Here is a 20,837-nt window from a genome sequence, read left to right as displayed (position 1 = left end):
GCAACATCAGAATTTTCAACAGATTCTTTTTCGATTTGGATTATGTTATAGAAGTCTTAAGAATAACCCCTTAGATGCCCGATTAACAAAAACAATCGTCAGCAAACAATTTTTGATTTTAATATTTAATAATACATGACATAATTGTCCGCCTGTATGGTATGTTTTGCAGCTGTATATCATAATGATCGATCGATCGTTTTCATTACAATTAGCTTCATGAGCGCACCTCCTTTCGTGCTACATAAACGTATAACATTAATCAATTTTGGCTTCATTTCATTTCATGCAACTCGAACTTAGTTTTGTGTTTCTGTTCTGTTTTGTGTATATATTGTATAGACCAATTGCCGAATCGGTCAATCGCTAGACATTGGTATAACTATATATTGTTCATATGTATCTTGTATATGTGTACGTATGTATCTTGTTAATATCTAAAAAAAATTGTAAGTGGCTTAAAATATATGCTCAGAGTTATTATAGATAGTTAGAAAAATGCAATACTCATGGGTTACAATTGGAAATAGTTTTTGATTTGGAAAATGCATTGCTTATATGTAGAGTGGTTTGTTAGACTTAAAACTTAGTGTTTAGCTCTGAATGCGATTAAGAGAATGTAAGATCATCGTTGATCATAAAGAGAAGACTTGGTTCCGTCTATTGAGCAAATTGGATTAGTATACCTTCGGCTTAAGCTACTTCACATGCAATTCAAACGTTAATATCGTAAAACTCGAGTGCAGATTGTTCAATATCATGGCCAACTCTAAGATGAGTGTGTAATGAGTCATGACTGGATGAGTGAGTGCATCCAATGAAAGTTTCTTCTTGTTCGTGTAAACGGGGCCTATACGCCCCTAATATTTGGTTACGTGGTTAGTCCCTATTCATAAATTAATGCTTCTCGTATGTGTGAGTGTATATATATAAATCTTGTAAAAGAACAAAAGGTTTAGCAGCCAATTGCCAAGAAAGAAAAGACTAAATAAGTGGCCGCAAGATGTACGTATAACAAAATGGATCAGGAGCTGCGGCCAGGGATGGATTGATAGGATTGTTTTGGTTGGACTCATTTCTTTTTCTGGACTTTTCTTTCTACTTTCCAGCTCCGCCGGCAGAACCATTGTTGTTGCTCCGGCTATTGTTGTTATTGTTGGCATTTCGGAAGGGAATCGAGGCACGCTGATCCTCCATGCGGCCGCTCTGAACCTTCATGATCAGCGAGAAGAAGTCCTCGTCGGGAACGGTGGCTCCTCGACCAGTTTGCCCGCGTGCTGCTCCTGCAACGGCTGCCTCTGGCACAGATCGCGGTGGCGCCTCCGCCTCTGCATCCATAGTGACATTGGGGCGGGGCAGCTCAGATCGCTGTTCCTCCAGCCGCGAGCCCTGGCAACGCATCAGCATGTCGAGGAAGTCGTCATCGGGCTGCTGAGTAGTGGTGGCACTTCTGGCCAGCGGCCCATGTACAATTGAAACCGGATTCGCCGACGAAGGGGACTTCAAGCCAGGCAGGTTGGTGGGATCCACGAACAGCGAGTTCTGCTGCACCAGCGGCTTGCGGGTGGCGCCCGTGGCCACCGCCGGAGCTCCAGCAGCATTCATCTTGATCGAACAGCGCTGGTCATCCATTCGCTTCGACTGCGAACGCGAGAGCATCTCGAAAAAGTCGTCGTCTTTGGCCTTTCCGGTCGCCTGTGCCCGGTGCTTCTCCTCCTGCATGCGCTTTCCATCGGGAGTGATCTTGATCAGGTCCAGCTGCTCCATGCTCTGGCGACGAACACGCACCTGAAGTGGAACGATAAAATTAATTAATATAGTTATGAATCTTCCATGGGTGTTTGAATCGAATGTTCGCCGTCCTGTTTTGGTTTTACCTAATTATAAATATTTACTTTACAAACAGCAGGTGTCCCTAAACAAAAGCTACAAGTTTCTTTTTTAAGAATAGAACAACTGAAAGACTGATGGTATAAATGAAAATTTAATGAAACATTGGTAAATAAATTTTATACTATACTAGCAACTTAAATAGAGTAAAGTTTAAGTGCAAACGCATTTCCATAAAAGATTTACTTACCATTCTTCCCTGCGAGTTCTCCGATCCATCCGACTGATTTCCGCTGGCCGAGTGATCGGAGGCGGTGGATCTGGCCTCCTCCTCGGTGGGCGATGGCTCCGACTCGGGCATTCCCAGCAGCTTTCGCAGATCGGAGATGTTTACCCTGGCTGTGCTTTCGCCCACCGGGTCGTGCAGCTCCTTGGCCAACTGGAGGTGCTGCTCCGCATACTTTAGAGCGCGCTCATGACCGCCGATGGCCGAGTGGGCGTTGCCTAGTGACCAGCAGGCCCTGGCCTCGCCAATCCTATCGCCCAGCTCCTGGGCAATGGCCAAGTGCCGATTGTGGTACTCGATGGCAGTGTTGAACTCGTGCAGCAACGTGTAGGTGTTGCCTAGGCTATAGCAACTCTGGGCCTCCACCTCGCGCTCACCCAGCTCCACGGCCAGGGTCAGAGTGCGCTTGTAGTGCGCGGCAGCATCCTCGAATTGACCCAGAAAGATGTGCGAGTTTCCGAGATTGCTGTTAGCCCGGCGTTCGGCCGCACGATCGCCAAACTCCCTGGCGATGCGCAGACGCTCCTGATGATGCTCGATGGCCGCTTGGAAGTCGCCCAGAAGATAGTAAGTGTTTCCCAGATTGCCACAAGCTCGTCCCTGGGCACCACGGTCACCCAAATCCCGCATGAGCTTTAGGTTCTCCTGGTAGAACTCCACGGCACGGGTCAGAGCCTCCTTGACATCGTCGCCGAATTTCCCGGGATTTTTCTGGCCCAGATGCTTGCCCTTGGCGTGGTAGACATTCCCCAGGTTGTAGAGGGCACGTCCTTCGGACAGACGATCGCCCAGCTGCCTGGCCAGGGTAAGATGCCTCTCACAGCAAATGGCCGCCTCGTCAAAGCGACCCATAACCTTCAGAGTATTGCCCAGATTGCCGGAGGATTTAGCCTCGCCCAGACGATCGTTCATGCTTTTGGCCAGGGTGAGATCGTGTTTGTGGTACTGCATCGCCTTGTTGTAGTCGCCCAGGTAGAAGTAGGCGTTGCCCAGCTGCGAGTAGATGGCGGACAGGGTGCGGAGATCTTCGGTGCCGGCTTGGATGGCCGCCTGGAAGAAGGCCACGCCCGCACGACAGTCGCCTGCCTTGCAGAGGCGTTCACCCTCGAGGGCCAGTTCGAGGCACATACTGGACCCGCCATCGGATCCGGATCCCTGCTGGGAATTGCCGTCGTGCGAGTTGGCCGCTCCTCCTCCTGTTCCCAGTCCCAGGCTGGACACATTCTCCGCCGATGCGGACAGCGAAGACATTCTGCTGCGACGAAGATGTCTCGCCTTTTTGTCGCGATGCTCCTTTCTGAGGGGCAGGTGTTCGGAAAACTGGGAGTTGTCCACTTTGCGGCGATGTTTGCGGGTCTCTCTACTGGGTTCTGGTCGCCCTGGGGCTGGCTCTGCTCTACTGTTGCTCGAAATTAGCTGCGTCAGGTGAAATTTAAGCAATTATGCTGTCTTTTGTACCGTTTTTTGACCAATTAGTCAAAAAAATTTAGTGTTTCTGACTAATAGTGCGACCGTATCGAGGCTGGAAGTACATACCATTATATACTAGAAATACCAGTCATGTTCCGTTAATTTAAAAATTTGTATTTAGGGTACTCCCTCAACTGTTGAATTATGATCGTTGAAAATTCAGTACAAAATTTGTATACTTTTATTTTTCAATGTTAGATGTTGTCTGGAACTATCAGTGAGCTAAGAACAACTCAATGTGTACCTTTTCTTAAAAAAGTGAAATATCTAATTTTAGCGATTCAGTACACTTGCAGAAATGTTGTACCATTGAATTTGTAAGGCTTGACTTTTTCGCGCAATTGAAAAATTAGTCTTATCATGTTCCTAGACGCATTAATAGAAAGCCATAAGCTGTAGTAAAATCATTAAAATGTAAAAAAGGGTAGACCTAATTTAATAGTTCCCGCTCTCCGTTAAATCTAGCTATTTATCTAGCTATATTTTTGAATTTGTCTGCTCTTCACCAAAGGCGAGTTTCACCACGCCACTGGCCTCGCTCTCTTTCCAACACTCACGCAAAACCGCGCTTTCCAACACTTTTAAAGATGGCGTCACTTCTTCGGTGTCTGTGTGAACTATTCTAGTTGCCGCTGGAAAAAATCCGTAATTCTCGCATAAAACGCACCTGCCGGCCGCCCAAATCGATCGAAAAGCGAACGTCCACAATTGCGGCGCGACAGGCGAGTGAAATTGTGGCTGTGCGTGCGCGATAGACCGCTGAAAGGAGCTGTGCAAAAGTGAGAATCCAATCGGGGATACCCGGATACTTCAGGTGTGTGTGTGTGTGCGTTGCGTTGCGTCGCTTTTTTTGTGTGTTGCAGTCGCCAGCAGTGCAACGCAAACATTGTGCTAAATTACATAAAAGGCTGAATATCGAAGCAAGCAGGCGAAAAGGGTCAAAAAGGAGATTTCTGCCACACACAGAGCAAGAGAGCGAAAGGGAGGGAGATATATAAAGCGAGCGAGAGGTCGATAACGATAGCCTTGTTTGGTTATCGCCCTCGATAGCAACAAAAAAAAAACAGCGGCGTCCTTTCAGTATGACCCTGCGGCAGACCAACGGATTTCTCACCTGCAGTGTGACCGTGTGAGACAGCCAGCCGTCGAACGCAGAGAGCAGTTTGTTGTGGTGAGTTCAGGCGGCGGCGCAACTCGAAAACGAAACTCACCACGCTCTCACCCAGAAATCTGGCACAGTGGTAACGAACTAAAGGCTAAATGAGTAATCGCAAAAGGGGAATTAGGCTGAAGCTAGAGCTTAAATAAAAAATAACAAAAAGGTTAGCAAAAGAAATGAAACAATAACAATAGGTAAAATAGTTGAAGTACTACTCATTTGTGTGGTGAGAGAGCAATCGCGTATAGTATATACACATGTGCCAAAGAGAGAGAGAGAGAGGAGGAGACGAAGGAAAAAATATCTCCCCACAGTTGCCGTATGCCGCCTTCGTAGACTTCTCTCTCTCTCTGTTCGTCTCTCTCCTGCTCTCCCGAAGTTGTAGATGGCGTGTTAGTAAACGGTGCTGCTAGTGGCCCAAAAATTGCGCATACGTATGCCGCCTTCGTCGTCGGTTGGGTGCAAAAGATATAGAAATCTTTTATATACACACGCATACACAGTCGGTTTTTAATATATTCTGCAGCCCAAAAAAAAAATTAAAATCCAAATCCCGAAAAGAGGAAAACGAAAAAACGCAACTAAACAAAGCCGAGTGCAAAATTCAAGCCAGATTTCCAAGGCGAATGCAAATTTTTCAAGTGCGCAGTAAGCGGCTAAATCCCCAGACGCAATTCGGTGTTTCTCAAAAGTTTTAATAAATAAATAAATATGTAATTACATTCGTCAGCTCACAAAACGCACACACACACACACACACACTCATGCGTATTGAGGAGATTCGTTTAGAATTCGTATATGCATATATATTTTTTACTTATATTATTTTTAGAATATCGATTTTGTTGCCGCGTGCGTGTGTGTGTCTCTCTCGCACCGAGTGTGTCTGTGTGTGTGTGTGAAACATACATATTTATGATAAGTGTGTGTGTCAAGCAGTAAAATGTGTTAAGAATTATGTTCATATAGACACAAGTTACCTAATCTTACTGCAAAAAAAAAGAAAAGAATTAAAAGAAAAATAGAAGAAAGGAATCAACAAACCAAAGTGAAGCGAAAGAAAGAGCAATAGCGAAAGAGCCCCATCAAAACAGCTGCGCTCTCTCACCTTTTTTACTCATCCTCTTATCCTCTCATCCTCTCTCTTCCCATTCACATTCACATTCTCCCGTTTTTCCCATTCTTCACACACACACAGTTTTGAGATCTTTTTGTGTTTTTTTTTTGCTTTGATACCGCATTTACATGTGTTGACCCCACTTGGACCCCGCTCCCCTCTCGAATCCACCGCCCCCTCGCGATGCGTTGTGCAAAATTCTCTCGTGAACTACAGTTTTAATTCAATTATGTCAACTGCTATACACACATCCACAGTGAAACCCAGCAAGCAGTGCTAGAAAGCAAGCAAAAGCAAAGAAAAAAAAAGCATCTTCGTGACGTGCAAACGGGAGAGCCACCGCTGTGAGAAACTGAGAAATCACTGAGACACAGAAACTGAGAAACGCAGAAACCGAGAATCACAAGCCGAGAAAACGAGAAAGGTATGCCAAGACCAACGGAAGTTGGCCCACAACAAATTCGAATTCGATTCAAATCGAAACCATTTTGGGCCAAAAAGCTTGCTCCGTTTCCGTCCAATGCTTAACCCTTTGATTGCTCACGTGACAAATCCATCTATCTATGTATCATATCTCCAATAACTCTGAACTATCCACCAAGAAGACTTGAGTTCTCAAGACTATGGTTTTTAAGAGAGAATTTGTGAATATTATTCAGTGTTCTGAAATACGATATTGAAAATACTAGAACGCAAAACTTCTCACGAGATCACTTTGTAATTTTTTTAAAACTTGAACTTCCATAGAAAATTCTTAGGAATAGAATGAATATTATTCGAAGCCATATGAAAACTTATTTCAAAAGTATAGACAATTCAAAAATATGCTTAAAAACAATTTTGAAAAATATACCTCAAGAACATAATAATAATAACGATAAAAAATGTTCCTACCTTTGGTGCACATAAAAATACTCACTGTTATTTCAAGCCGTAATATCATCTTAAAATCTTTTTAGAGGTTCGAACTTCATTAAAGTGTTAGATCAAATATCACTCCAAATGCCAATAGCAATACCAAATATTAAAATTCCCTAACAATTGGAGTAAATACACGCATAGGGTTAATCTGCGACAGCACCGAAAGGCAGTCAAAGAACTGGTTCTAATTGATTGAGTGATTTCCAGACGGCGGAGATGAAGGGGTTAAGTGGTTTATGGGCCAGGGGAAATGAGAGGGCAGGGGGGAGCAGAACCTGCTCGGCAAATTAACAAGTTCCAATTGATACATACGTGTGGGGACACACGAAATTCGTCGAGCCTACTCGAAATTAGCATAAATGTGTGAAAATGGTAAATCATTTCGGGTTCACCTGTCACCAGGGTGACAAGGCCCTTGCACTGCCCTGGAATTAAGCCATTATATATCGCCGATCGGTTTAATTACAATAATCCCGTATGGCTAACCAAGCACGCCCAGTGGAGAGTCCCCAAAATTGAACGTGACTTGTGTGCCATTAAATGGCGAAGAAAACAAGATCATCGCCTGGCGGGGTACTTGAGTTTTTTCAACGATATTATATCCAGTTTTCTAGCTGTCGATCGTTTTTTTTTGTTGTTTGTCCAAGCGGGTTTGTCACCTGCCATTAACTGCTTTTTGTCGTATTCGTGTTGGCAAAGCACTACTGGCCCACTGTTTCGCGGTAGTTAACTTGGCTTTGACGTCATGGTTTAATCAAATAAGGCTTGCACTTGAAGATGCGGTTTAGAATCCCTACTTCAAGTAGCATTGCTTTAAAACGTTATGCAAACTTAGAGGTGCAACCTAAAAATCATTAGCAGGTTGTGAAATGTTATTTTTATAACTCGCTGTAGATAGAACCACTTGAAAAAGTTGTTCTATAAGCTGTAGGATTTTTATTGTTATTTTTATTTTTGTGGTTAAGGCGTTTCGCTCCCATTTTCGTTGTTTGAATTCAAATTTGCAACCACAGACAAATTACATTTTGACTTCCAGTTGACACTTATCATTAATGGGTTTATTTAAGACCTATTAACCTTATTTAACCTCTAAATACACACTTCCTATGCACTGAAAATTTAAATATTATAATATTTATTGGTATTATCTTATAACTAATACTCCTTCTCTATTTTAACCCAGAGATATTGACCGATTTACTTGCTTATTGACCGATTTCTCTCGTTACTGGACCATTTCCTTGAAGTATTTTAATTTGTGAACTATTTTAACGAGTTAACCGAGTCAGTCAACCCAAATAAGTGTCGTGCCAGCGTGTGCAACAATTTGTATGCCCACTTATTGTGCGGCCACTGGAGTTTTCACCATGAAGAGGAGAATGTAATGCTGCCATAAAATGCCACCGCATACAAAATGTGCCTCCGCATATGGAAGCGCTCTTCTGCCGTATACTTATATACATATATCCATACAGTATGTCGGGTGAAAGACGAGAGGTCTATTATAAAATTACCAAGTCTCTGGGGCATTACTATGCACCATATAGTATAATATATACCCACTACCCTCCCCGGACGACCTGCTTTGCGACTGTTCACCTTTTTGTCGGCGGTAAACGCACATTCTCCCGGCAGCCGATGTTAATTTCGCTGCAGCTTTAACTTTTCTGCCTGGCCGCAGAAGTTAAAGAGCGTGCTCAGAGTCAATTTGCCTTTTGGCTTTTCTCGTAAGTTGACTCTTTTCTCCGCCGATTTTCCTCTGCCAGCTGAGGCTTGGTAACCTCTTAATGACCACAAAAACACACTCGCCTGTGCACATTTCTTGCTGTCTGTTTTGACATAACTGACCTCACTCTTGGCTCTTAGCCGCCTTATGTGGACTGTTTTCCCTCACATTTTCTCCACCTCGTTATGTGCGGATTGTTATTGCTGGGTTATGCCTGTCTCTTTGAAACCGTTTGCCTAACTTCACACGGAGAAAAAAGACGTTGGTTAGGTCTAAATTCATATAAATTTCCCAACAATATGTCATATTTTATATTTATAAACTATGAGTAATAAAAAAGTATATTCTATATATCAAAATTCATATTTTTTCGAATTTTGGTTTTTGATTGCAGACTTTTATGACGCACCATTTTCTCTGCCTTCTGATATCCACCTAAAAAGGGTGCTTCCTTTAATAAAATTACTTTTGAATCGTAGCATATGTATCAATATTGTTACCACTAAAATTGATAAAATAATATTCATTTGTTTTCCCCACAGAAACTCCCTTAAATTTTCCTCAAAATTCCAGTTCTTACATACTTGCACTTTCCTGGCTGCTCTAAAAATAAAGCCCAAACCCATATTTCTTTCAACTCCATTCAAATTGAATTGATTTACTCCAGCCTGGGGTAAACAAAGGTATACAATTGCAGGCAGCTTCGATGAATTGCTTCTGTATCGAATTCCTTCCCATGCATCTCGTAAAAGTATCTGTGAAATGTAAAGTTCTCTACAAAAAAAATTCTCGACAAATCGCTTACTCAATCTATTTGCAGTTCTACTTTTTTTCTTTTGTTTTTCATTTTTTGTTTGCTCCACCCTCTCATTTCTCTAGTTTTTTTTTGTGTTTGACTTGAAAATATTTTCGTTATTTGCAATGGCCAGTTCGCCCGAAGCGAAACTACAGACTGGCCAAAGCTTTTTGTTTGATTGTTTGTTTGTTTGTTCTATTGGCAATTGAGAATCCGTTGCTGCAATGGGAAAAAATCAATTCTATTTGCTAGTTTGTTAGGCGAATATATACGAGTATTTGTACAACATACGAAGCCAGCGGTGGATTCGCATATACAAGTATAGGTGTGTATATTCTAGGGGAATAAACCTGCGGTACTACTCTAATGTAAACATCTTTAGCACACCGCAAATTAATGACCGTCTGAGTGGAGGGCAAATGTTTCTCTCATTATAATTAGACGACTGTCTGACTTTTGTACCCGGCTTGCTGAAAACGCTTACTGGGCCGAGCCCCAGATTTGTGCCTTTGTTTTGCAAAATGTTTGCATTTTTTAACTTCGCACGCCTCGCTAACGAGAGGAGCAATCAGCTGTGGCAGCCAGAAATGAGAAAAAGCGCCGCGAAATGAAACGATAAAAAGTCAATTAGCCACACTAAAACTGGAATACCCTGCTCTTGATTAGTAGAAAAGCACGCTTCAGAACTTAAATAAAATATGCACTCAGAAAGAGAATACTTCCCGAAACCGCTCTGTTGATTTCAATATAAATATCAAGATTATATCACGACGAAGGGACTACTTTAGTTTCATTTCAATTTTAAAATCGCTTCATCTTAAAAATTGAACTTGAGAGCTTTTGCTTCTTGATTTCAAGAACAACTGTTTTCTAATAAGTACAGCTTGCAGGTGATTCTGAGATTTACTTAAAAATTTCCCTTCCTATTGCTAAATATTGATTTTGGAATATGAATTAGATTACAACTTCATATATCTAAATTCTATATAAAGAGAGATCTTGCTTCTTGAATTCAAGAATATTTCTTCTCAAATAGGAGCTTTAACATTACCCTTCCCATTTGCATTAATCATTGTTCTGTGGTCCCTGCATAAATATTGATTTTTGAATGTGAACTTGTCTACAATTTCATATATTTATTTGTATATTCGCCATCGATTTGCTTACTTCAATTGTAACCAATTGCTATTGTTAGATTTGGATAATTTATTTTTCTTTGGGGCGAAACACTGAGTAAATATTGATTTTTTGATTGTGAGTGCGTCAGTGAAACATATCCATTAATGTAGCTATTTCTCCGTTTTAATGGATGACCTGCTGAATCAATTAAATTACTTTTCGCTTGTCAATTAGACAAACATAATCATTTCAAAGCGATGACATTAAAATGTAAAATGCTAAAGTTCCGTATTTTGCATTTGCATTTTATTGCCCTCAATTGTCGATTTGCCAAATTTTCGACTGTCTAGTGCACTTATTCCATGACCTCATGTCGTTGAATCGAGCACATAATAAACTGGCACTTTTAATCAGCTTAACATTTAATCGATATTGTTATTCACGGCAAACCCTGCTGCCAAAGTGTATGTATGTGGTCAGTGCCAGGGAAAAGTCCATTAGGAAAATCTACATTCATTTGGCTGCTGTCTAGCGATCTTTAGAAATATTTTCACATTTTATGTCAAACGTTTTTCGTGTTTCTCATTCTCACTCTGCGTTTTTCTATGCCGTTTTCCTTTTGCTTTTTGCGGCAATTAATGACGTTTTTCACCGCACAGAAAATATAATTTTAGACGGGGGAAATTCGGTGCCAGTGAGAAATATCTTTTTGCTGATATTTTTACAGGCAAACGAGTGGGGCAGGGGGCCACTAAATAAATTTCCGTTTTTCCCCCATATATATTCCATTTGCAGTGCAGTTTGGAGCGTATGAAATTTATTTTCAAAAAAAATATGCTTAATTTATCTCTTTTTTTTTGACCGGCTATTTATAACCAATTTAAATTGGGGAAAATTCTTGGGCATGAAATCATATGACCTTGAATTTCGGTTTCAGACCAAATGGTCTCCATTATTAATCCAGTCTTTGTTTGTTATGGCCAAACAGAATAACGTCATGGACAAAATCAATAAACAAGACTCTCAAATCGGCGACAGCTGCAGCAATTAAATAAAATCGCATTGCACACACTTAATAATTACCACTTGGCAAAAATAGCTAGTGCAATTGAAGGAATTCCTCAGCAGGTGGCCATTATATTTTTTTATATTTATATTTGCTATCTTATCTTTTTCACCCTGAGATACATTTTCATCGTCTTTTGTTTGTGTGCCGCCGCCTTCTGTGTTTATGCGACATTTTTGCGCTTATTTTGATTAGGCGGCTGCCACGCCCACCCACACACAAAGTCCGCTTATCACAGCTCAAATCGCTTAATTAAAAAGCACAAAATGAAAAACCAAAAAAAGCAGGAAAAAATACAAACCATTGAAACTGAGTGAGAGAGGTGTGCGCTTTTCAATAGAAAATTTTCCATGCTTTGGCATTGAATTTGCACTGGCACATATACCTATTTTTTCACTAAGTAGCACATACGCAAATCTGAGCACTAGACTGGTGTGTACATATATAATATATACCTGCATATATATATAGAAATACCTCTGTAGGTGGTGACGCTATAGGCAGGGCTATATTTCATTGGACCGAGCGGCGTCTGGCGCAAAATTTGCATTCTTTCAGCCTTATGTTTCATTTGGCTGCTTTCTTGTTTTCTTTTTTAATTAGTCAAAGGCTGTCGCATTCGCCGTGTGTCTTGCTCTTAATTATTTAATTAAATTGAGGAAACTGTTGTGACTGCTGTTGTCTGTTGTCTATCGTCTCTTGACAATTTCGTCATATGGTTTTTGACTGGGCTTTTGGGTCCCCCCCCCCCCCCCCATTTAATAATACAATACATGGAGCCAAAAGCCGAAACCAAAACAGAAATCCCCACCCCGAGCATATAACACTTGTCGCTGATGCAATTAGTTGTGGGTTTGTGTACATTGTCAACTAATTTCGTGGCACTTTCTCTTTTTTCTTACCTTCCACCTCGGCAATAAGTTAAAATAAATGTTACATAAAAACCAGAAGCACTTGACATTTGCGGGGCTAGAAGTTATGACAGATGTGGTAATCAAATTAAAGGGGGGACATAGATAAGAAAGCTGGGAAATTAGAATTCCAGACTCTATAGAGTTCTAGGGTTTTAAGAAGATGGGTGATAATATATTGAATTGGTGGATAGACTGGTTCTTAATTAGTAAGGGTTTAAGTTTCCTGCGTTTATTACTGTTTAGTTTGGCTTTCTATTTACATAACACTAAGAAATTCCTGTTCCAGGAAACATATAGTAGGTGCAAATCCCCCTTTAATGAGAATATTTGTGTATGCTCTGTGATTAATCGAGTACCAGGAACCATGTTCTTTGACCCTGCTTTTCGTATTGAGTTTACCTTACCAGGAACTAACTGGCAGAGGGAATTAGACGCCTTTCACTTGGCATAATTATACATAAATACTGGGAAAAGCGACTACTGTCAGAGGTGCATCCTTTTCGCATTAAAAGTCAGAGTCCTTGGCAAATGCATTGCACATACACGTGCTCACACCCACCCACGTACTTGGTTAATAAATGCTCAATTGCGCAAAAGGAAAATGTGTGTTTCCATTTTCCCACAACCTGCGTTGTGCTGACGTAGAGCACTCTACACTTGTTATACCAAAAATAGAAGTATAAAGTCGGTTCTATTTTTGTGACCCATAAAGTGCTGCTTTTCCCAGCATTTCCCACCTTTCCCCACGGTTTTCCACGTTTTCTATTTCTTTTTTTTTTTGTCTTTGTATCAATGTCGCATTGCGTGAGTTGGTTTCATTTGAACTTTGGCGAGGTGTTTTCATTTCACTATAAGAGGAAGCCTCATTCCATTGGAATTTTAGTAGTGGGGCGCTTAGCTAAGTGGGCTATCAATAAATTGAATCATACTGTCAATTGAAATTAATACACTGTCAAAGACCTTGAACGCGGCTTTAGGGCTTTCGAATAAGTGTGTGCGGCCAGTGGGTTGATAAGAAAAGCTCTGTACTCATTCATGCTGATGCATCTGTCGGATGCATTTTATTTCTCTGAGCTTTATTAGCTGACACTGGCACAAGTTAACCCTTTTTTTGGGCAAAGCTCATCCGTTATCTCTGAAACGCACTCTTTCTCTATTTTTCACTGGTTTTCTCTGTTTTATTTTGCAAACTCGACAAACATCAATCGATAGTTTGGCTTGCCATTGTGTTTGCCTGCCATTCAACTTGGCCAGCAACTTTTTCAATCGAGTTTTGCCAACTTTGTCTTCTGGCCAAGAGCAATTCTCCTGCTTCTCCTCCCTGCCTCTCCAGGATATTTTCTAATTTAATTTATTACTGCCTCTGTTGTTCATCTTGCGCTTGTTAAGTGTCTTGAATGTTTAATAGCGCTTTACATGCTACAACAAGTTGTGCCACGATTTACGCAGTTACTATACCATGTCCCAAAGTGACCCAATTCCCTTGGAAATTTCTTCTAATTTCGTTGGCTCGGTGTACATGTGGTGTGTATCCTGCGCAAAAGTCAACCAAAACAAATCAAAAATGCAGCCCAGAGAAATGTCGAGTGATGGGGAGGCGGGGCACCAGAGGTTTTTCTCCATTTCCAAAAAGAATGAACAACAGCAGTCGGAGCAGAAAGACTTTTCCACTGACCACCCACTCGTGACATTTACAATTGTGTTTTATGCTTTTCGGCGGTGGCTCACTCAGGAAAAATTCCATTAAAAAGCCTAAAATGTTTGAAATGGTTGTACAAGTTCACAATCAAATTTATTTATGGCATTCCATTTGAATCGATTTTTGTTTCCTTCTGTTTTCTATTTTTAAAAAATAGTAATAGTTATTTGCATTTCATTCAAACTCAGTTTCTAGCAACTAAAACAAAAATAAATATGAAAACGTGCAGAAAAGCACATTAAAATTCTTTATTTTTTCCTTTTGACTTTAAAATCACACAAACACATGTGGCATTTATTACTTTAATCGACCTTGATGAGTTTCAATTAGCGTACATAGGTGAAAATGCTGACTCATTACAATATTATTTTCTATTTTCGAAAACTGCTACAATATTAGATGTTTTGAATGTGAACATGTAAAAATATTTTTGGCATGCGTCACTAAATTTACGGAAAATAACACAAATGTCAAAGACTTTCCTTTAAATTCGCTTGATAAAAGTATGGAATATTTTTGTGTAGATTAGGGAAAGGTATTGTCTGCTAAGTTTTTTAAATAGTATTAATTTTGGTTTTTACATTAAGTTTGTTTTCGGCAATTAAGTTAATTAGCCTGTTTTTACGTGGAGATTTCAAATGATGATAGTGTTAGTTAGATAGGAAATAAGAAATATTAGAGTAAAGGTTTTGATTTCTGTGGAAACCATTGAGAGGTTTCATGCCTTTTTAACATGGTCATTGCAAAATATTGATACTGAATTTAAGGATTTAAAAAAATTATGGTAAAATGAGTAACAGTCTTAAAAGTATAAAATATATAAGTGTAGATGATGATATTGGTAATGGTTCTTCTGTTTTTATGCCATTTCCGCTTCTTTTTAACATAGAAACTTAGAAATTCGAATTGTTTTTAGTATATATCCAATATCTATGATAGTTCGATTTTTTCTCAGTGTGTGGCTGGTTATGATGGCCGTCGTGGATGCCTGGAGGGCACACGCTGAGCGGCCCAAGTGCTTACATTGTGCAAACTTTCGCTTCTTGTGCAGCTGATGATGCTGATGTTGATGTTGATGCTGATGCGGCTTCTTTGTTGATGCCTTTGCCACGGCTGTTGATGTTGATGTTGCTGATGGGCCTGGCTGGGGCATGAAATCTTATAAAACTTATTGTTCCATTTCCTTTCACTTTATGTAAATTAAACAGTGCATTATTCTTGCATATGCGCGTATGTGGCTGCTGGGGGAGAAATGGAAGAAGGCCGAGTGGGTGGGTGGTGGTAGGTAAAACACCACAGTGGAGTGCGAGATACATGCAGATATTTGCATTTTGCACTTGGCACATGTGCCAAGTTCTCATTTTTTATTTCTCTCCTGTTTGCTTTTCGCTTAACGAGGCAGAGGCAAAAGGAAAAGGGTCGGAAAAGCTGTTGCATATGTAAACTTAATGGCTCTGCGCTGATTTGATTGATTCCATGATATCAATACGGGGACAGTGTGTATCCATTGCGATAAGGTCAAGGTTTGACTGACTGACTGACTGGTCTGTTCTGGACCCTCCCTCAGTTCTTATTTTTGCAGAAAATGCGCAATGGAAATTTTCAGCAGGCAAAAGTGGTTTATCTTGTGTGGTGGAATTGTTGAATTAATAATTTTAAAAATTATCACCAGAAAAAATTGTTCAATTAAGTGGGTTATTGTTTACAATTTCTATAGACATCCATTTCAAGTCTATTTTAATGTACTTCCCAACCTTTTCTCAATTTCAACACCTTATGAATTATACAATATATTTTTTCCTGTGCACCTAAGACCGCCCACAGCAACAGGCTTTCATCGATAATTACCATTACCGTATAGAAATCAATTTCATGCTGGCAGCTTTGATGATTTCCCAAGTACGTACTACGTAGACACGCAATGAAACGCAGTTTATAATTTTTGCCACTAAACTCAAACCCAGTAATTTGTAATTTGTTGCATTTCGCATTCGCTGTTCGGTTTTCATCTCTCGCATTTTCACTGTCATGCCTTGATGAAGATTGCTGTAGACGACGGCGAGGACTGGAGAATGGAGAATTCTCACCGACCATGAACTCATCTCTCGTGCGTTGCACAAAAGGATTTTGCCAAGTGCCCCATGTTTGCGTTTTTTAGGAGGCGGAGGAGAAGCATTTACTGCGTAGTTTTTCCACAGTTTTCCCCCGCTTGGAAAACCGTCTGAAGCCCCCAATCCCAATTCCTTTAGACACGTTTCAAGTACGTAGCGAAAACGAAAACAGTGCGCAATATTTTCACACTGGAGTGGAATGCGACGCAAGGGTGAAAGTGGCGAAAAGGGGAAATTCTGCTTATCATCGTGTCACTTTGCATTACATAAAACCATAAAAAAGTGTGTGGGAAAACCCTCTGAGAACTGTGAAATTGTGCACTAGATAAACACCATATGAAAGTGCTATTTAGGTGGCATTAAAATCCACCTTAAATGTTTTCCAGCTGGCAGCCCAATGTCAACAAATGAGCCATATCAAAAATCAATACAAATATGCATTAAATATTTGCCAACTACTCAGTGGATTGGAATGGGGAAGTACGAACAAGAAAGCTGAAACGGAAGGCAATGAAAATGAATGGTGCTTTCCCTAAAAGGCTTATAGCTATTATTGTTTATGACAAACTAAACTAAATTTACAATTACATTAATGGACGGAGTTTTGAGTAATGCGAATGGAAAGCATTAAAATACAAGTAATCACAGTCAGTTAAGGTAGTAAAAATTAAAAAATCTCTTTCAATAATCAGAATATGTTCTAAACATACATAAAAAAGGAAATCGAATTATGGCTAATTCTTTTATAATCTACTATATTAGTGGGACAGGCATGGTTTACAATAATATCAACTTAATCTCTGATAATGAATCTGATTATTGTGTTTTGATTAAGTTAGGTATACTCGAGAGTAAACATTTCAGTGCTCAATGACTTATAGTACCTAAATGTTTAAAGGTTTTTTTAATAAAAAAATGGAACTAACCACTACTGTAGAGTATGAAATAGTTTGACGAAAGTTTATTGCCACTTTTGGTAACGTTCAAAAGCTGTTCTCGCCCTCAAACATTTTATTTAGCTTATTGATTATAGCTGGGAAACCAATAGACATGCGTCAAATGCATACTATTGAAGGAGGAGGCAGGATGAGCTATAGTACACGAGAGGTGTATATGTGGTTTAGAGCTGGCAATCAAAGATGGTGGGGTGACATCCTTGCTAAGTGTCAGGAAAATATATAAGACCGTAGATTTTATCGAGATATGCTGTCGTTCACAAAAACCATGTACTGCAATTTGCTTGTGCTTATACTTGGGAACCTTAAGTTAATCGATAAAGAAGCAAAAGCCCCGATAGAAGGCACCAATCGATAATATCGATATTTTTGTCGAGCATTGCCATCTCTAATTAAGGAGGCCTAGGGTGGGGAAATAATTTCCCACCAATGAGTGGGCGAAGGCTGTCGACTGCCGCCTGTCGACTGGCGCTTAGTCATTAGATGACCAAAACGATGGCTGTGTTTTGGTGGTTGGGCGGCGAAAATCTTATAAATGCCAGCAGAAAAAGTAGAAAACAACAGGCGAACAAAGCACAGCACAGCACAGCAAAAGCAAAAGCAAAACAAAACAGCAGAGGAGAACTAAAGCAGAAGCAGAAGCAAAGTGAATAGCAGTGGTCACAAAGCGGACTTGTCTCATTATTTTGTGAGCCCTCCCTGGTTATTTGTTATTGTTTTCAGCGATGATATGCTGGGGAATTTCGCTACCACTACTGAGTAAATAATGTCATAAGGTCACACGCACAACAACACACATTAAAGGGGGGAACACTGTGGGCCTAATGGTCAGCCATTGTTATTTTTTTGTCATTTGTCTTGGGACTTTTGGGCTGGGCTAGGCTGGGGCTGGTCAGAGAGCGCCCCGTTGATGGTTTTATATAAAATAGCATAATAAATGGCCAGCCCAGTCTTTTGGATTCGCCATCGTCGCTTCTCTGTCCCCCCATATTAAATGTCACGTCGTGGTTGACATTGTGTTTGCCCTCTCGCAGGTCCCGCCCCCTAGCGAAGGTGATTGAAACAAATTAAAGCGAAAAAACAGTGCAGAAATTCAATTATTAACAGGGAAGCGCGTTGAAAAGCGCTGACCACCGTCACTCAACGTGGAAAATAGGTACAAAAAAGCCTCCGTCAAAGGCAGCTGTGCAAACTTTTCACTCTCCACTCGCACCCACTCTCTCTATTTTGCTCTTTTTTTTTACCTCCCAGTGAGTTCCGGCTGCCCAACTCACACACATGCGTATTCTGGTTTGTCAGACACTGAAAAAAATTTGCAAGTATCGGTTTGAAACACTGTCGCGCACTGTTTGTGTGGCGGCAGAGAATGGGCAGAGCTTTTCTCCGTGTCTGCTCAGGGGCTTAAACCTTTATTATTGGCTGGGATTATACCTAATCTTATTTATTATATCATTAAGATGTACATCATGGGTTTTAAAAATTATACTCTTTCAAATAGTTTATTTTCAAGAACAATAGGTTTAAAATAATACGAGTGACTTGTCATAGAAGTCAATACACAACATTTAAATATGTTAAAATGCTTATTTGAGAAGCTTTCCTAAAGACTATTTATTTTTCAAATATTCCATTTGTATTTTTCTCAGTGGAAATCTAAAAGGAATATTTCTCTGCTATAATTTAATATTGAAATATTTTCAACAAATGGCTTCCATTGATGTTTTTCTCTCTGTGCAGAGACGCCCACGCGTCTCGATTTCCATTTCCACCGGCAGACAAGCAGACAAGCGGACAGGCAGCTGGCCCAAGCCAAGTTGATCGCATTTACCTGTTTGTCACTCATACGCCTTGTGGTCCCAGTCAGTCAGTAGTTGGTTTATTTTCTGGCTCTTTTATTTCCAGCTCTTTTACATGTGGGTGTTCCTGAGCCGATGAGCGAGTGTGTGCGACGTGTTTAACATGTTTTCGCTTGGAAATCGACGGTGGGCAGTCGGTTTGACTTGCATTTGTGCAAATTTGTGTGCCTAACTGGAAACACTGAACAAGTTCCGCAATGTGCAATGTCGTCCTCGAAGTGAAAACTGTGCAGCAGCCACACACACTCTCACACACACTTTCCTGCCTCAACCATTTCCCTCAAATTGAAGTTCAACCTGGTCCAGTCCAGTGGATGATTTCTCCCCCATCTCGAAACAAGCCATGCAAATGAATGAGTTTTCCATGCCAGCTTGGGCGACGCGTCCTTCATTTGGCTTCATTTCCGTTCAAGATGACAGCGGCATCTAGTTTCCGGTCAATGGCTTTTCCGGGCTCGTTTTGATTTAATTTAGACGCCATGCTAAATTTAATTTAACAGTCAGTTACAGTTGAAAGTTGAGAAAAAAAACGGAGCCCCAAGTTGGCCACATTCTGGGCTTTGCGGTTGCGAACGTCCAGCTGGGTTCCAGCTTTTGGTTTTTCGGTTTTCGTGGTCTGCTGGGGAAAGTTCAGCTGGCTGGAATCGAATTCAGGATTCAGCAATTGCCATACGTCAATCAATCAATCAATCAGGAGACTGATTGCCACTGCAAATGTTGCACATGGGACGTTTCCTTTGTTGTTCACTGAGTTTTCCGGAGAAAGTAAAGCAATTGATTAAGGAAAAATAGAAGTATCAAGGTCAACCCTCTTGCCAATTAATAAAATCACTTTCCAAAAGGAAAAACAAAGATTTCACTGAAAAATGTATACATTATAATTTGCAAAAATGTCTCTTAAATCGCATACTTTATATAATTTGAATACTCACCTTGGTTCTTAGTGTCGCACAGTCCCCATTATTTTTTTTATCAGCTATCTGTGTTATCTGGTAACAAAGAAATCACAGGCAAAGCCTTTATCTCCCCAACGCACACACAAACGCACCTGCAAAGCCAACGATTAGATACACCTGAATGTTTCATTTTATCAGACTCTTTGGTGCTTTTTCGTGCCTTTCACTGCGGTGTCAATTTTTGAGTAATTTACACCGATAAGAACCTATCTAACTGACAAAACCCCATACGTTTCTTTTTGATTGCAGTGCATGTGATGCCAAATATCCATAGAACCCAATAAAGAAATCAATGCAAACGCGAATTACTATGTGAATGCAGCAAATCAGCAGTAAGCAGCAGCAGCTCTTTCTCAGTTAACCAAATTGATGTGCCATTCAGGAGCAGCAGCAGCAGCGCAGAAAAAGGATCCAAGAAAGGAGCAACCAACGTAGAAGCTAAGCGAGAGTATTAAACCAGAGTAAGGCGCATCGCAAATGCAACAATCCCTCCAGTAAACAATACAAAAATCAACAACAAGTACAGCAAACAAAAAGAAACAGGTGAGTTGTAGACCGACTGATAAATGGAGACACATGAAGTCACCGTGAGCTAATTGATTGCCCCCACTTTATTCCAGTGTACATACAACTGTAACGAATTTAAGCAACAACAACCAAGCAAAAGCGGTTCCGGACGAGAGAGGAGTATAACAAATTTAACGCCCCCAGAGTAACCAACAGTTAGATGCCAAGATAAGTCGTTACCGCTTTAATACCGCCATCAACATTACCCAGCAACAGAAGCTGATCCAGCAACTCCAGCAGCAGCAACAACAGCAGCAGCAGCAGGCGATCGCTTTCAAGGGGAAGAAG

At 40.6% G+C, this 20,837-nt stretch overlaps 1 protein-coding gene and 1 long non-coding RNA gene across 21 annotated transcripts; one reads left to right on the top strand and one right to left on the bottom strand.

Annotated features, from left to right (window-relative positions):
• Window positions 1-98: 98 nt before the first annotated feature.
• Window positions 99-3,633, bottom strand: pins (G-protein-signaling modulator pins). Its single transcript, XM_017087371.4, has 2 exons — window positions 2,081-3,633; window positions 99-1,788 (listed from the first exon to the last, which is right to left on the bottom strand). The coding sequence occupies exons 1-2, from the start codon at window positions 3,365-3,367 to the stop codon at window positions 1,099-1,101; spliced, it is 1,977 nt and encodes a 658-aa protein (XP_016942860.3). The 5' UTR covers window positions 3,368-3,633; the 3' UTR covers window positions 99-1,098.
• Window positions 3,634-4,172: 539 nt separating this feature from the next.
• Window positions 4,173-20,702, top strand: LOC136117088 (uncharacterized). Of its 20 annotated transcripts, none has more exons than XR_010654342.2 (5): window positions 4,173-4,365; window positions 5,578-5,669; window positions 6,120-6,286; window positions 20,232-20,525; window positions 20,603-20,702. It is a non-coding gene; the product is annotated as an uncharacterized lncRNA (long non-coding RNA). The 20 variants fall into 20 exon arrangements; XR_011604326.1 differs by lacking the exon at window positions 5,578-5,669 and adding an exon at window positions 4,813-4,908 and having other exon boundaries at window positions 4,173-4,757; XR_010654337.2 differs by lacking the exons at window positions 4,173-4,365; window positions 5,578-5,669 and adding exons at window positions 5,444-5,458; window positions 5,685-5,793.
• Window positions 20,703-20,837: the final 135 nt, after the last annotated feature.

The sequence above is a fragment of the Drosophila suzukii genome, chromosome 3 (assembly GCF_043229965.1).
Source record: "Drosophila suzukii chromosome 3, CBGP_Dsuzu_IsoJpt1.0, whole genome shotgun sequence".
In the NCBI taxonomy this organism is placed as follows: domain Eukaryota; kingdom Metazoa; phylum Arthropoda; class Insecta; order Diptera; family Drosophilidae; genus Drosophila; species Drosophila suzukii.
This window is presented reverse-complemented; position numbering and strand designations above follow the sequence as displayed.

Excerpts from the sequence above, each read along its gene's own strand:
- pins (XM_017087371.4), bottom strand. The coding sequence starts at position 3,367 with ATGTCTTCGCTGTCCGCATCGGCGGAGAATGTGTCCAGCCTGGGACTG. Across the intron at positions 1,789-2,080 it reads AGAACTCGCAGGGAAGAATG|GTGCGTGTTCGTCGCCAGAG; the intron begins GTAAGTAAATCT and ends GTTCCACTTCAG.